The sequence below is a fragment of the Balaenoptera borealis genome, assembly GCF_965194805.1.
Source record: "Balaenoptera borealis genome assembly, chromosome: 1".
Taxonomy (NCBI): Eukaryota; Metazoa; Chordata; class Mammalia; order Artiodactyla; family Balaenopteridae; genus Balaenoptera; species Balaenoptera borealis.
In genome coordinates this window covers 91,318,661-91,334,994 of record NC_138860.1, presented here as the reverse complement: position 1 = coordinate 91,334,994, position 16,334 = coordinate 91,318,661, and the positions used below count along the sequence as shown (strand labels likewise).

Genomic DNA, 16,334 nt, shown 5'->3' with positions numbered 1-16,334 from the left:
TTACCTTTGCCCAATGCTTGCTGTGAGCCTACCTTCATTTAACAAGTTCGCTTTTATATTTTTCAAGGTCCTACCGCAAACACAGTTAAACAGTGACCATTGTAAACCTGTTTGGTCTTAGCGACCATTTTATGTGCATTTTCTTTTTCAATCTGAGGCAGGTCAGCTGTGCAGTCCTATCTAAAAAGACATGAAAGTGGGGGCAGCCAATCTGGAAGAAACCTTGATAATCCATTCAGTAGAGGTAAGCAGTGGGACACTCATAAATACAGAAAACCATGAAAATGTGGACGCAGATTTGGTAAACTTACAGAAATCGGGAGGGGTCATGAATTCTTGATTGCAGAGACTTGACCTTAGCTTGGAACCTCAAACCAAAGTAAAATCTACTGACCTGCAAGCACCAGACCTGGTGATCTAAACTTCTTTTTAGTTATTTTCAAAATCTGTTTGATTAAAATACAAGTAGGTCTATAAAGAAAACCAGTATTTTGTACTTCTCTAATTGGTAGAGAAGTGAGCTAAAACTATATGATTGAACCTCAGATCAAAGAAGTTTAAAATCTCCTCATTTATTTCACGGTTCTTCCCCATATTTCTGTTTTAAACCCTGTACTGTTTCCTGTGTCTGTTTTCCTTCTTGGAAGTGGCGCAGGAGTTTGGGTCCAGTGGGCCTGGGCTCTCGGTGGCAGCAGACTCGCAGACATCTAGCACCGCCCACATACTGTCACAGTTGCTGAGACTCCGCCAGTGTTGTTGTCATCTTTCTCTGCTGAAGTCGGTAAGCAAAGCCACCTGTGTGGGACCCCAGAGGGGCTGTGGAGAAGTCTACCTCAGTCTCCTGAAACTGGGATCCAGTCTGCTGGATCAAGGAAAATGGGGTTTGAGTGTGTTTTGTTTTCTGGTGGGATAGGAAAGAGAAGACTCTTTATTTTACTTTATTTTATATTAACCTTTATTGATCTTGAGATAATTCCCATGATGTTGAGAACAGTTTTTGTTATTTGTTTTATTATTTTTCTTTAATTAATTAATTAATTAATTGGCTGCACTGGGTCTTTTTTTTTAACAGATTTTTTAAAAATTAATTAATTAATTAATTTATGGCTGTGTTGGGTCTTCGTTTCTGTGCGAGGGCTTTCTCTAGTTGTGGCAAGCGGGGGCCACTCTTCATCGCGGTGCGCAGGCCTCTCACTATCGCGGCCGCTCGTGTTGCGGAGCACAGGCTCCAGACGCGCAGGCTCAGTAATTGTGGCTCACGGGCCCAGTTGCTCCGCGGCATGTGGGATCTTCCCAGACCAGGGCTCGAACCCGTGTCCCATGCATTGGCAGGCAGATTCTCAACCACTGCGCCACCAGGGAAGCCCTGCACTGGGTCTTATTTGCGGCATGCGGGATCTTCGTTGCGGGGTGTGGGATCTTCTTAGTTGTGGCATGTGGGGATCTTTAGTTGCAGCATTCGGGATCTTTGGTTGCGGCATGCAGGATCTAGTTCCCTGACCAGGGATCAAACCCGGGCCACCTGCATTGGGAGCATGGAGTCTTAACCGCTGGACCACCAGGGAAGTCCCTGGTTTGTTTGAATAAGCTTTATTTTAGAATAGAAAATGGCATCTTGTTAAAAAGGAAGCCATATATGAATACTTCGGTATTTTAGGATGTCATAAAGCTTATTTAGCTACTAGTGTTAAGTCTAGTTATGAACACTCAGGTATTTAAAGTTGGCTTGATATTGGATAGAGGCACATCTGTAATTAAGAGGAATATGTTATAGGTAGAACACTCTGACATAAATCGCAGCAATATTTTTTTGGATATCTCTCCTAGAGAAATGGAAATAAAAGCAAAAATAAACAAATGGGACCTAATTAAACTTAAAAGCTTTTGCACAGCAAAGGAAACCATAAACAAAATGAAAAGACAACCCACAGAACGGAAGAAAATATTTGCAAACAATGCTACCAACAAGGGATTAATCTCCAAAATATACAAACAGCTCATACAGCTTAATATCAAAAAAACAACCCAATCAAAAAATGGGCAGAAGACCTAAATAGATATTTCACCAAAGACATATAGATGGCCAAGAAGCACATGAAAAGATGCTCAATGTCACTAATTATTAGAGAAATGCCAATCACAACCATAATGAGGTCCTCACCTCACACCAGTCAGAATGGCCATCATTAAAAAGTTGACACATCTTCAAGAAATTCATGGAAAAGACTCTGACAAGTACAGGTTTCTGGTAACTGACTGTACTGCTGAACTGAATGAATAAGCATTTTCAGAACTCTAATGAAAAACTGATGAACTCATAAAAGTGCTAACAAAAGATCAAGATGAAAAAACACATTAATTACATGGGACTGAGTGAACTGATGAGGATGAGTATAATTTTTGTGACTTTCTGTCAGAATTAAAAAAAAAAAAAATGCCACAAGGACTCAGAGGCAAAGAATATACAAATCAATTTTCACTGCAAAGTAAAGGAGCTGTTACAGTGGAGGATTACTGGACTGAATGTCAATATTATGACATAGTATGAGTGTGTTTCATGTTTGGTAATTGCAATCATTGTTGCTTTTGTTGTGGTCATCCATGTACACTGCTTGGTGTCAGTCTATTTATCTCTTGTAAAAATAAAATACAGTGTGTGTGTGTGAAAAAATAAAAAAATTAAAAAAATTAAAAGTTGACAAAATGCTGGAGAGGGTGTGGAGAAAAAGGAACCCTCCTACACTGTTGGTGGGAGTCTAAATGCGTGCAGCCACTCTGGAGAACAGTATGGAGGATCCTTAAAAAACTAAAAATAGAGTTACCATATAATCCAGCAATCCCACTCCTGGGCACATATCTGGAGAAAACTAATTCAAAAAGATATATGCACCCCAATGTTCATATTCATTACAGCATTATCTACAATAGCCAAGACATGGAAACAACCTAAATGTCTGTCAACAGATGAATGGATAAAGAAGATGTGGTGCTTGTGTGTGTATATATATGTATGCATACATATAATGGAATATTACTCAGTCATAAAAAGAGAATGAAATAATGCCATTTGCAGCAACATGGATGGGACTAGAGATTATCATATTAAGTTAAGTAATCAAAGATAAATATCATATGATATCACTTATTTGTGGAATCTAAAAAAATGATACAAATGAACTTATTTACAAAACAGAAATAGACTCACAAACATAGAAAACAAACTTATGGTTACCAAACGGGATAGCGGAGGGTGGTGAGGAAGGGATAAATTAGGAGTTTGGGATTAACATATACACACTACTATATATTGAATAGGTAAACAACAAGGACCTACTGTATAGCACAGGGAACTAAACTCAGTATCTCGTAATAACCTGGGAATTCTCTGGCGCTCCAGTGGTTAGGACTTGGTGCTTTCACTTCCAGGGCCTGGGTTCGATCTCTGGTCGGGAAACCAAGATCCTGCAAGCCACGTGGTGTAGCCAAAATAAAAAAATCTTGTAATAACCTTTAATGGAAAAGAATCTGAAAGAGAATATATATGTGTGTGAGTGTATGTATGTATAAGGGAATCACTTTGCTGTACACCAGAAACTAACACAATACTGTAAATATACTTCAATTAAAAAAAAAAAGAATATGTTATTCTTTTTTTTTTTTCTCTTGGCAGTTAAAATTTATTTTCTCCTTAGTTATCAAGGATTCTTTACTTTCTTTATACTCTTCTGAACTTTTCCAGATTTTCTAAATTGAGCATATGTTATTTTTATGAACAGAAAAAGAACTACTCCTGGTATTTGAAAATTTTTTCTTTTATTAAAAAAATTTTTATTGAAGTATGTTATTCTTTTGAGGTGCTGTAGTAATGTATCTTTTTTTTGGTAGTAAATTGCATCTTGATTATCAATAGCTTAATTAACTGTACTGTTCTAGCTGGGGAGAATAGAATGATCTTGCAGTCTGGCAATTTTCTAAGAAGTTCCATCATTTAATTGATTGATTGATTGATTAAATGGATTCCTTTTTTTTTTTTTTTAATTATTTTTGATTGCGTTGGGTCTTCGTTACTGCGCATGGGCTTTCTCTAGTTATGGCGAGCGGCGGCTACTCTTCTTTGCAGTGCGTGAGCTTCTCATTGCAGTGGCTTCTCTTGTTGCGGAGCACGGGCTCTAGGCTCACACGGGCTTCAGTAGTTGTGGCGCACGGGCTTAGTTGCTCCGCGGCATGTGGGATCTTCCCGGACCAGGGATCGAACCCGTGTCCCCTGCATTGGCAGGCGGATTCTTAACCACTGCACCACCAGAGAAGTCCCTTGATTTATTTTTGATCTGGTGAAAAAAGCTTGCAAGATTACATTTTAATCTGGGTTTACCCGAGGAGATACTGATGGTAAATTATGAGACACTTTGCCACGTGCTGTGTTAAACAGTTAGCACTTTGGCAGGTCACGTGCCTTGCTGCCTCAACCGCCCATCTGCTCTGTCCCCTGTCTGATTCTGCTCAGGCCCTGGATCCGAAAGAGCTGAAGAGTGAAGGCCTGGTCCTTTCCCTGGACGAGCAGCTCAGAGCCTTGACCTTGTCCGAATTCCATAACTCAGAGCCGTCTGCCTCCGTTTCCCTTAATGGCAAATGCTTCAAGGTGGAGCTTTTTGACGACAGGAGAGAGAGCACCAAGGTAGTATGATCACCTCTATTCTAGTAGAAAGACTTTGACTCCTCACACATTTCCCTGAGTGAGAGCGCCACATTTGTCCAAGCGAGTCCAGCCATTTGACAGCAGAGCTGGAGCTGTTAGATGTTGGTTGGTCAAATTCTCCCTCCAGTCTTAAATTCTAGTTTGAGTTGATGAATAAAACTGAAGTCTTACCACATAGTGGGCTTTCAGAGAGTGGCTTGGGCCGACCTGGCATCAGGGCAGATTTCTGGCATGGATTCCTGGGGAAGGAGCCTGTCAGGTGTATGCCGGCCACAGGGCCCAGGCAAGTGAGCAGTTTGTTTTGGGAAAACAACGAAGGCCTGAGCCTCGAGACTGTGTAATACGTCTGAGCGCCAGTTGCTTTGCTTTGTTGAGAGGCTTCCATCTGCCGGGTTTGTTTCCTACCAGCCTCTCCTCATTAGTCACTCTGTTCTGTTTTCATTGAATGTTTTAAGAACTGAAGGGTTCTATCAGAGGAAGGCCGGGGTGTGTGTCCTGCCTCTCCACTGGCTCGCTTGGAACCTGCCCATTGTCTCGCCTGCCCTGAGGGCTGGGTTCCCTCTCTGCTGCTTTCTGAGGCTGCCTCAACCTCTCTTCAAAGGCTTTAAAAGATGTAACTGGAAAGGAGGTCACTGCCAGGGGAATGGTTTTACCAAAGAATTACTTTTAATTAGATTTTTAAAATATTTACCTAGGTCTTCACCCTCAGTAACTGAGAGAAACATAAGAAGGGCACCACATGTGGCCGGACTTCAGGCCCTAGCACCCTCAGTTAGCTATTGGGTTAAAATTCATGTTCCTAATAATTTGTATTCCTAACAGCTTGTCTGATACTCAGGTCATCGTTCACAAGGCTTCTTAATGTGAACGTAATCGTAGTTCACACCGCTTAAGGTGGTTTCACGTGAGGAAGGGAGTTTTGTTTGGTAGCACAAACCTAAACTCATACAGAATGTTAATAGAATTTGGCCCCAGCTCACAGCCCATGAATCCTGCTCTCCCACTGCATTTTTTTCAAAATACCTATCGCCAGGTTTTTCATGAGGCAGTTCGAGAACTTTCCACAACCTTGAGTTGCCAAGACACCAGGCACTTCGTGTACCTGCTTTTTTCCTTCCTACTAATTCAAAATGGTACAGTCCTGTGACTGTCTTCCTGCCCAGGCATCAGCGTGTTTGTTCAGGTGGGAGCGCAGCCTTACGCGGGGGCCTCCACAGGTTGCCACTAGCACCACGACGGCATAGAATGGAAGAGCTAAGGGCACCTCAGTTCCTCTGGCTCAGCCCCTTTTTACTGGTGAGGAAGCTGAGCTCTTAACTGGGAGTTCCAAAGTGATCCAGCCCTGTGATGGCAGAATAAGAACATCTCCTGATTCTTGGTCTAATTTTCGTCCTCTTCCGCCATTCTGGGGATGAACTTTAGAGCCTTTGGAAAGGTCATTCACATTAGCAGTCAGGAAGAATGAGCCCAGCTGCTCTCCAGAGTCCTGCCCACGTGTTCTCATCGCCTGGTCCCTCATAGGCTTGAATATGCCCTGAGCAGTTTTGGTAAATACCCAGAGAGCTTGTGAAGCTTGAGCAAGTATTCCTCAGCCTGGACAGGTTCTCTTCTTCAACATCTTTTGCAGCAGACCTCAAACTGGGTCAAGCTCTTTCACTTTCTCCTTCTGCAAATGTTAGGATAGTATCTTCTCTGGTCCAGCAATATGCTGAGTGCTAGGGGTGCAGAAATGAACAAGACATACGCTGGCTCTGCCTCTTCGGAGCATATCCGGCCATGAAAGCAAGAGATGACTAATAAGCAATTAATATATAGTATGAAAAAGACCATGATAATAGAAAGAAAAGGTGGTATAGTAGCATGTAGGCAGTGGGCTCCTGGGATTGGAGAGGACGTCCAAGAAGCTGACACGTAAGGCTGTCCTAGGCAGAGGGAACAGAATGGACAAAGAGGAGACAAAGCATGGCTTAGTGGAGGGAGAATGTTGGTATCGCCCGAGCATCATTTGAAGAGCGCGTAGTGAGGGTTGAGGCTGGAGATGTGAGTGGAAGGCAGGGTAGCAAGGATCTGGGAGGCCACCGTAAGGAGCCTGGGCTTTGTTCTCAGCGGGAAGCCACTGCAGGGGCTTCAGCCAGAGGAGGAAAATAAGAAACTGACATTTTGGAAATAGCCCTCTGGCTGCAGAGAGGAAAGGGAACTAGACAGGAGTAAGACCAGAAGCCGAGAGGCTGTGGAGGAGACTGATTCTTTAATTCAGAAAGTGGAGAAAAGCAGATTGGCTTAAACCTCCGTATGTTAATTCCACCTTTTCCCAGATTTCATCTCTGTTGGCAGAATTGGAGGCAATCCGAAGAAATTCAGGGTCCCAAAAGAGGTAAATGTGTTATTTCATTATCCAAGCATTGCTTGTAATTACGCTAGAAAATTTAATATTGCGGATAGTTATAAATCTTAGCTTTTTATATCAAGGACCTTGAGTCATGCTTAGCAGAAAGCACTCAGGTTACAGCACAGCTTCCCTTTGATTTCTAATTAAAATATTTGTGGCACTGGTTGAAAAGGCAATCCCTAGAGGATCCGAGTAAACTGAGCATCTGAAGAAGTGTTTAAGAGCAGAGAAGAAGCATCTCAAGAAAAGCAAGAGAGTAACAGGTGGGCGAGGGAGGGAGAAGAGTGGGGTCAGACCGGGAGCCCCCATGGTGCTGGGGATGTTCCTAAGCTGGGGACGTGGTTATGGGAGGTTCATTCGTTGTTTGACTTTACTGTGTGCTATTCAGTGCATTTGTAGATGGGAAACATTTTGATCTAAACACATAAAACTCTAATGAAAGCACAGCATGGGGGGAACAGAGAAGCCCTAGCAGCTTACGGTTCTGACTGGCAAGGGGGGCCTCTACCCCTCTGCAGGGGCATGGACCTCCTCTGGAGAAGCACTAGGCCCCAGGTGACCAGAGGCTGCAGCCAGTACTTTAGCTTAGCCACCACTTTGTTCTGACTTCATTTTGCACAAAATAAGTTGTAGACTGGATCTAGAAATAGCTGGAAATATTGTAATCTTACAGTGTCACCGAAGTGTGTACCCTTAGGTAGCAGAAGGCCTTTTCTCGTCCACATTTGATAACTGAATTGTACGAATAACAGGCGTTAAAGCCCTGCGGATGAATTTGTTTCATCAATTCGGGGGCATTGGTTTTCTGTTTTATCCTTCCTTCCAGTGTCATCGTCTCTCAGTGGACCAGCATGCTGAAGGTTGTAACCTTGCACCTTAAGAGGCATGGACTGACTTATTCCACCATCGATGGCTCTGTTAACCCCAAACAGAGAATGGACTTGGTGGAGGCATTTAACAACTCCAGGGGCCCTCAGGTATGAGCTGATCACAGCAGAGCTCTGTAATCAAGAGCAAATTGTTCCCAATTACACAGAGGAAATTTTAACATAGCTCGATTCAAAAATATTCATAGCTTTGATCCCTCCAGGTGTTTTTGATTCCTTCGACATTTATTGGGGATACATATCAAAGTGTGCAAATACTCTAAGAGAATAAACTATGAGGGCTAAAAAGAGAGTAAGAACATAACTGGTTAGGATCAAGAGACTCTCTGTGGAGGAGGCAAGCCTGGCAGGAAGGGTGGGATCTTGATGTGAGGAAAGACGGAGGGAAGTGGGAGAACAGAGGCATCTAATTATGGATAATGAGAATTTGGAAAGCACTAGTTGAGTGATGGCAGGAGAATCATGGCAGTGGTTGGGGGACTGATGGAACAGACAGAATCCGGTTGATGGAAAGTTTATTGAGCTAACCACCCCTGGTGCTCTAAATGGTAGTATTCATACATTTCGGCAGGCGCACAATTAATGTTTTGAGAATGACTCACCAAAAAAAGGTTAAATGAGAATTTTCTCAAAGGTGAGGCATGGGAGATAGGATCTCAGAGTTTCGAAACAGTGCCTTTATGACAGCAGAAGAAAATTTGATAAGAGCATGTTGCTAAGAAGGAGAGGTGATTTATGAGACCAAGTCTGTGTAAAGTTAATGGTGTGCTTCCTTTTGAAGGTTATGCTAATCTCTCTCTTGGCTGGAGGTGTTGGTCTAAACCTGACCGGAGGAAACCATCTTTTTCTTCTGGACATGCACTGGTAATGATTCTGGATTTTTCTTGAGTTGTCACAGCATAGCAGGGAGACCAGAGGGGCAGTAAGGCCTGACTTCTTATATTGAGTGTGTTCCTTTCATATTATGGAGCTGCCTCTGTGCATACATGTGTATAAGATACAGATCAAAATGGTGTAGGGCTAGGGACTTTCCTGGTGGCGCAGTGGTTAAGAATCCGCCTGCCAATGCAGGGGACATGGGTTCGATCCGTGGTCCGGGAAGATCTCACATGTCGCAGAGCAACTAAGCCTGTGCGCCACAACTACTGAGCCTGCGCTCTAGAGCCTGTGAGCCACAACTACTTGAGCCCATCTGCCGCAACTACTGAAGCCTGCGTGCCTAGAGCCCGTGCTCCGCAACCAGAGAAGCCCCTGCAATGAGAAGCCCGCACATCGCAACGAAGAGTAGTCCCCTCTCGCCGCAACTAGAGAGAAAGCCCGCACACAGCAAGACCCAACACAGCCAAAAATAAAGTAATAAATAATTTAAAGAGAGAGAGAGAGAAAAAAATTGGTGTAGGGTTAGTTGCCGGCCCTGAATTCCTGAGCAAGCAAGGCTTCAAATGACTATTTAAAATAGTCTGTTCACTATTTATTGTTAATCTAACATCTGTTTCCATGGAAACTGGGAGCAGGGTGGGGGGTGCTTTTCCTTATGGCCAAGAGCTGCTTCACTCAATGAAGAGTTTTATCTCTTCAAAACACCGTATTTCAGACATACTTGCTGACGTCCAAGGAAATCTCAGCCTTGCCGAAGAGGGAGAACTGTTACTCCAAAGGGAAAAGGCAAAGGAATTTTCTAATTATGTTAGACACATACTTAACACAGAGCCTTGGACTCACTGCACATAGTGTCAACACCGGGAGTATGGCAGCATCCTTCCTAGATACGAAGTGAATGACTCATGTATTGCTGGGAGAAAGCGTCATAATTTGTCCCTGTTTTGAGTTTTCAGTGATGCCAGTCAGGGATTGCCGCACCAGGCACTGGTGCCAGAGATTGTCATTTGTTAATTCTCCAGGCAGCCCAGATGGGCACAAACAGGCCAACCTGTTATTATCTTCCTGGAGAATGTGGTTAGGTCTTACTTGGGACTCCCCTATACTCGTGAGTGAGGAAGCAGAATGGGGATCATGCTGGTTTCTGAGTTGGAGCAATGTTATCCAAGATTTTAAAGAGGTAAGATGAGAAACTAGTTTAGAATTGATAATGAGAATCTAGAAAGAATGAAACAAATTAAGTCTCCTTAGTTGAATCATAGAATATTAACGTTGAAAAAGGCATTAGAGATCATTTGCCAGCCCTCCTGTTTCCAAGTAGCCATCTGAAGCCTGGAGGGTTGTGGTTAGATGACTTGCCCAAAGTCACTCAACTAGTTAGTGACAGGATTTGAGCATTGGTTTAACCTCTGTTACTTAAGAGTTTCCAACTGATGGTGGTGCTAAGAGTTCCTATTAGCAATCTGACCCCAGTTTCTCATGAGACGGCAAGAAGACACCTGGGGCTTTCTGAGTCCCACATAGACTAGAACAGAGATCTACAAATTTTTTCTATAAGTATTTTAGGCCAGATAGTAAATATTTTAGGCTTTGCCAGCTACATAGGTCTCTGTTGCATATTCTTTGTTGTAGGTTTTTTTTTTTTTAACAAACCTTTAAAAATGTAACAACAATTTTAAACACAAGAGCCATACAGAAACAGACTGTGGGCTGCGTTTGGCCCATGGGATTTGCCCACCCCTGGTCTAGGGTGTCAGTACCTTTGAGCTTTACTTGTCTTCTAACAGGAATCCGTCACTTGAAGATCAAGCTTGTGACCGAATTTACCGAGTAGGGCAGCAGAAAGACGTTGTCATACACAGGTAAGTAAGTAAAAGTCTCCAGGACAAAGGTCTGCTTTCATGAAAATTTTTCTTGGGTAATGTTTTAATAGAATGTGTAAAGTATTTGATGATCACTGTACTAATGGTGCTTGTGGGGCACATCCTTGTTGGTACTCACAGTCAGGAAGGGAACACAAGCAATTTGTGGATAACCTTGGAGTTGGTCCTGCAGAAGAAGAAAAGCTTATGAACAATGCTGAGCCTTAACTCAGTCAAGGCTGCCCATGAAAGGACCCTCCTCCCTCCCTCTCTTCCTCTCTCTCTCTCTCTCTTTTTCTTTTAACTTTTATTTTGACATAATTCCAGACGTATAGAGAAGAATGTAAGAATTCTTACAAGAATACCCCAAAGTTCTTGATTGCAAGAATAATACCAAAAAATTCCTGTGCACTGTGACACTTGTGTGTGTGTGTGTGTGTGTAAGTTTTTTTCTGGACCATTTGGCAGTAAGTTGCAGACATGATGCTCCTTTACCTCTAAATATTAAAATATGCATTTCCTAAAAATGACATTCTCTTACATAACTATCATAAAGTTATCAAAACCAGGATGTTAACAATGATACAATACTCATATCTGATCTATGGACCTTATTCAGTTTTGCCACTTGTCCCAGTGATGTCCTTCCCAGCCAAAGAAAATTCTAGGTCCTGTGTAGCATTTGATTGTCATGACTCTTTTGTCCCCTTTAATCTGGAACAACACCTCAATCTTTCTTTGTGTTTTATGACAGTGACATTTTTGAAGTGCACAGGCCAGTTATTTTGTAGAGTGCCCCTGTCCTTGAGACCCTCTTCTCTTTAAAAACAACAACAGAACCTGCCTTAATGGTACAATACAGTCTAGTTATGGACCTCTTTTTCTTCTTCCTTTTCATGGCTACGTTTTCTGAATAATTAGAAATCCTTGTCTATCTTTACTTACTTACTTCCCATTCATTCCTCAACCTATACAAACTGGCTTTCACCCCCATCGCTCCATTAAAGCTACTCTTGCTAAGGGACACCAATGAGTTCCAAAATTCGCCAAGTACAGCGATTATGTCAGTTGTTCTGTCTTTAGCTCTCTTCTCAGCTCACTTTATATGCACCTCTCTTAATAATCCCGTCTACTCCAGTAAGTCCAAAATCTATACTCTCTGTTCCAAGGTTTCCTAAACTTCAGGCCCAGATATCCAAATCCCCATGAAATATCTGAATCTGAGTGTCCACATCCACACCCATTATTCATTCACTCATGCATTTGTCTCATTCAACTCAAAAAACGAATACCTGTTGAGGAGTCCCCATGTAGCAAGTACTGTTACATGCTCCAGGGACTCACAGTGTCACAAGCTGAGATTGTTTCTCCCTGGTACCTCATATCTACTGATTCTTCTGAATTCCTTGTCTTTGTGAATAGTATCACTGTTTATGTATTCATGGAGCCATAACTAGACTCCCCCTTCTTGCTCACATTTCACAAACCAAGTCCATTCATTTTATTTTCTAGGTGTTTCTTGTAACCATCCCTTTCTTCCCATCCCACTGCCATTTCCTCCTTTCAAAACTAAGTTTCTTAGCATCACAGGCAGAGTCACTTGTGATCCAGCCCCCGCCAGCCTCTTGAGCTTCGGCTGTTGTAGTACAACATAGTTTTTGACTTTTGCCCTGGCCAGACTTCTACGACCCCCGCAGCAGACCATGTTCCAAAACTCAGCCATGGTTTTACACATGTTCCTATTCCCTGGGATGCCCTCCCCGCTGTTCTATCTGGCAAACCCTTGCTCATCCTACAAGTCACACTAAGAGTCAACTTGTCAATGGAGCCTTCCCTGCAGACCCCAGACAGATTTCTTTTCACTCCTCTTGTACGCTGGACGTACTTCCGTTATAGCGCTTTCCAGGTCATATTATTATTGTTGCTGTTTATTTTCATGTCTTTGTTTTGTGTTCTCTTTGACTGCAAGACCATGTTCAAATCTCCGTTCCTGCACCTAGCATAGTGCATGGCGTATAGTGAATCTTCATCAGCACTTGTTGAATGAGGGAATAAGGGACAACAGTGGTATTTCCTCGGTTTGTAAAACCTGTTTTCAGTGTGAATTAGCCAAGAGATAAGACACTCTGTACTTAAACCAGCACACATATTCCTAGCAGAAACTTGATAAGCTTCAGGCCTTCTGACCTTATCAGGATGGAGCTTTTTGTGTAAAAGCTGGATCTCTATACTTCTTTTTGGATTGGGATATCTTTTGCTTATTTTGGCGCTTCTCAATTATCTCAGCTTCAGAAAGAAATAAAAGGTCAATTTGAGGTCAGATCACTTTATTTTTAAATTTTTTAAATTTTTATTTATTTATTTATTTATTTAGGCTGTGTTGGGTCTTTGTTGCTGCACGCGGGGCTTTCTCTAGTTGCGGCAAGCGGGGGCTACTCTTTGTCGCAGGGCGCGGCCTTCTCATTGTGGTGGCTTCTCTTGTTGCGGAGCATGGGCTCTAGGCACACGGGCTTCGGTAGTTGTGGCACGCGGGCTTCAGTAGCTGTGGCTCATGGGCTCTAGAGCTCAGGCTCGGTAGTTGTGACGCATGGGCTTAGTTGCTCCGCGACATGTGGGATCTTCCTGGACAGGGATAGAACCCATGTCCCCTGCATTGGCAGGCGGATTCTTAACCACTGCACCACCAGGGAAGTCCAAGGTCAGATCACTTTAAATGGATATATATTTAGTCTAAGTTGTTTAGGTCTCCTAAACATAGAGTTCTTAATCAAACCTAAGGAAAAATAAAGGAAGAAATCTCATTTAAAAACTAAAGCATAAATAGACATTTGAATATGTCATCAGATATGCTGCTTTGGGTTTTTGATTATTTGCTTGTCTATTTTTCAGATTTGTTTGTGAGGGAACAGTGGAAGAGAAGATCTTGCAGCTCCAAGAGAAAAAGAAAGATTTGGCCAAACAGATTCTATCAGGATCTGGAGAAGTTGTCACCAAGCTCACCTTGGCCGATCTCAAAGTCCTTTTTGGCATCTAACTTCCTGTTTATGGGGCTCAGAATAGTGCCATTGTTGGTTTGTATTAGGATCTGGGGAGAATGACCTAACCCTGGTCCTTTGAGCTCTCGTTGCCATTCAGTTTCACCTTCAAGCCCGCCTCAAAGTGAGGATCAGTTATCATGTTAACCACTTGGTTAACCAGTCATGTTAATCAATCAATGTATTTAATGTGTGACATAGAAACCAATAAATTACTTCAGATAAGAGAAAATGCTTTAGAGTTAGAGAATTTGGAAAACAACCTTGGGAGAGTTGTACCTAAGCTTCAGTAAAAGCTCAAAAAGCCCTCTGTTGCTTTTCTCTTCTCAGCTGGTGGGGACCCAATGTTACTGCCTTTTCTAACACAGGCTCCATCCCATCTCTTCATCTCCTGTCAACGAGGCTGCTCATATAACCATCTCTTTATGGGCTGAGCAGAAGCGGGTCTCTACGTAATATGTAGATGGTTAGTATTTGTATCATTGTATTATTTAGAATTTGGTATCATATCATTTAGTGTTATTATATTATTTTGTATTGCTATCACATGTAGTATTTATGTCATAAAATTTAATTTTTGTATCATTTTTCTAGTATTTGTATTTTTACAAATTTACAGTATTTGTAGCACTTAGTATCATTGTTTCATGTAGTATTACTGTGTCATTTAGTATTTGTATTATCATTGGCATAATCCAATAAACATGTGTTTGACAGTGTAGCAGAGATAATGCTTTGTGTCCACTAACCCCCATTTCCTTTTCCTCCTGGCCACCAGAGACTACATTTCCTAGTCTTCACTGCAGTTACATGGGTCCGTGTTACTGAGTTCTATGGAGAGAAGTGATGTAAGTCATTTCTTATCTGCCTTTCTAAAACCTTGCAAGTGATTCTTTGTGCTGTTTCTTCTCTTGTTGGCCCACTGAATACAAAGGAACTGATGGACGACTACAGGGCCCTAGAGATTTGTGAAGCCACTAGGTCAGAGATTCTTAACCGACTGTTGTCCACAGACCCTCTGGCAGACTGGTAAGCCTCAGTTCCTGAACGACATCGGAACAAAGCCTCCTGTATGTGCCTCCCTTCTCACCCTAGCTCGCCTACATTGGACTATGACATGATCAAGAAATAATTTTTTTTAAAACCATGAGACTTGGATGTTTGTATAGCAGTTTGTATCCTGACTAATACAAACTCTTGAGAATTTCTTACTTTGGGAAACTATTCAGATTCCCTTCTTCCCATTGGCAGTCATTTCCAAAACAGTTACTCAGCTAATTTCTGCTAGAAAGAATTGTATTTCTTCCTAGATAGAACTGTTGACCTCCTCTGAGTTAGGATTAGGTGACAAAGCCCTGTGTTAAGCCAGTCACAGTATGGGCTGAGGCACTGGGGCCTGTTTAAGCAAAGGTGCCTTCTAAGGACATGGTCTAAAGGCCCACAGAGGCAAAGACAGGTGGCCTGGAAGGAAGAGTTCTGACTTAACTCTACTTCCAGGTTCACCTTAGCTGAGGGTGTAGCCTTGAAAAAATCATTAACTTCTCTACACTTTGGTTTCTGCATTTGTGGTGGGCATTGTTTTTAGAACTTCGGCAGCTATAGTGAAGTCCCTGATAAAATCGGGAAATGGAGGATGTAAGATTACCCTTCGGGAGTTACGCTGTAGGATCAACACACCAGGGCAAAGGGAGTGTCACCTGAGAAGCAGTGGCTCCCAGGCCAGCAAGAACGTACAGACCCTGCCTCTGCCGTTTGCTGACTGTCTGGCGTTCAGCCAGTTGCAGGTTCCCCAGGCGCCTCAGTTCTTTCATCTGTAAGATGTGAGGATTAGCATGCAGCTCACTCTGCTCCACTGGGAATTTAGCAACACACATACACACCATACCCCGTTCGACCAGATCGACAGGTGGGTCACGTCAGCCAGAAGGCGTGTTAGGTGAACACTGTCAGTGTCCTTTCCAGGGACTGTTTAGGAGAGAGGCGGTGTCAACTCTGAGGTTCAAGTATTCTTGCTTTTAGTCTGAAGATGGATGCAGGGATTATAACCTACAATCTTCAGATATTCAGAGCCCATTGACCAATGTAATCTACTCTAATATTCCTTCTGGTATCTTAAATAGTTTCTCTAGTGTTCCTCATTCTGATTCTAAGCTAGCAAAGCCACTCAGTCTTGTCTTGGGTAGGTGTTCCTATAACAGGGAGATGCTATCGATGTGAGGCGGATACAGCAAAAATTGGAACCACTGTCATACCAGACATGCATCCCTCAGTCCTAGCCCTGGGGTGGAAATGGCTCATGAATTAGTATAAGTAGCATTCTGGTGTCCGTCTCAGGCTCAACGTTCATTTAGTTACTGTGAGTCCATTGCTTAAGGTCAGGGCATGACAAGCTGGGTCCCTGCACCCTCTAGCAGTGGGCAGCATCCCACAGTGTAGTGATCTAATTGAGGTGCTGCCCTGTGAGTTCTGCCAGTGTCAACCAGCCTTCCTTTATGTGACACCATAACTGTCAGATTTTCTTTTTACCTCTATCTGCCTACCTCAGCAGACTTAGGCAAGAACAGTAAATGCTTTGTTAACCATGAA

At 42.7% G+C, this 16,334-nt stretch overlaps 1 protein-coding gene across 6 annotated transcripts in view; it reads left to right on the top strand.

Annotated features, from left to right (window-relative positions):
- The window catches only part of TTF2 (transcription termination factor 2), a 58,525-nt gene that overhangs the window by 30,225 nt on the left and 11,966 nt on the right, over positions 1–16,334 (top strand). For 2 of the 6 annotated variants that reach the window (XR_014237759.1, XR_014237760.1), the window contains exons 16-24: positions 162–244; positions 648–781; positions 4,505–4,675; positions 7,012–7,070; positions 7,912–8,062; positions 8,754–8,836; positions 10,639–10,713; positions 13,603–14,214; positions 14,527–14,596. Coding sequence is in view for 2 of the 6 variants with exons in the window: in XM_082368869.1 (XP_082224995.1) it covers positions 162–244; positions 648–781; positions 4,505–4,675; positions 7,012–7,070; positions 7,912–8,062; positions 8,754–8,836; positions 10,639–10,713; positions 13,603–13,747 (901 nt within the window). In the remaining 4 variants the exon portion in view is untranslated. Of the gene's footprint in view, positions 1–161; positions 245–647; positions 782–4,504; positions 4,676–7,011; positions 7,071–7,911; positions 8,063–8,753; positions 8,837–10,638; positions 10,714–13,602; positions 14,468–14,526; positions 14,597–14,682; positions 14,960–16,334 lie in introns of those variants that run through there. The other 4 variants (XR_014237762.1, XR_014237761.1, XM_082368869.1 and 1 more) reach the window with 4 other exon arrangements.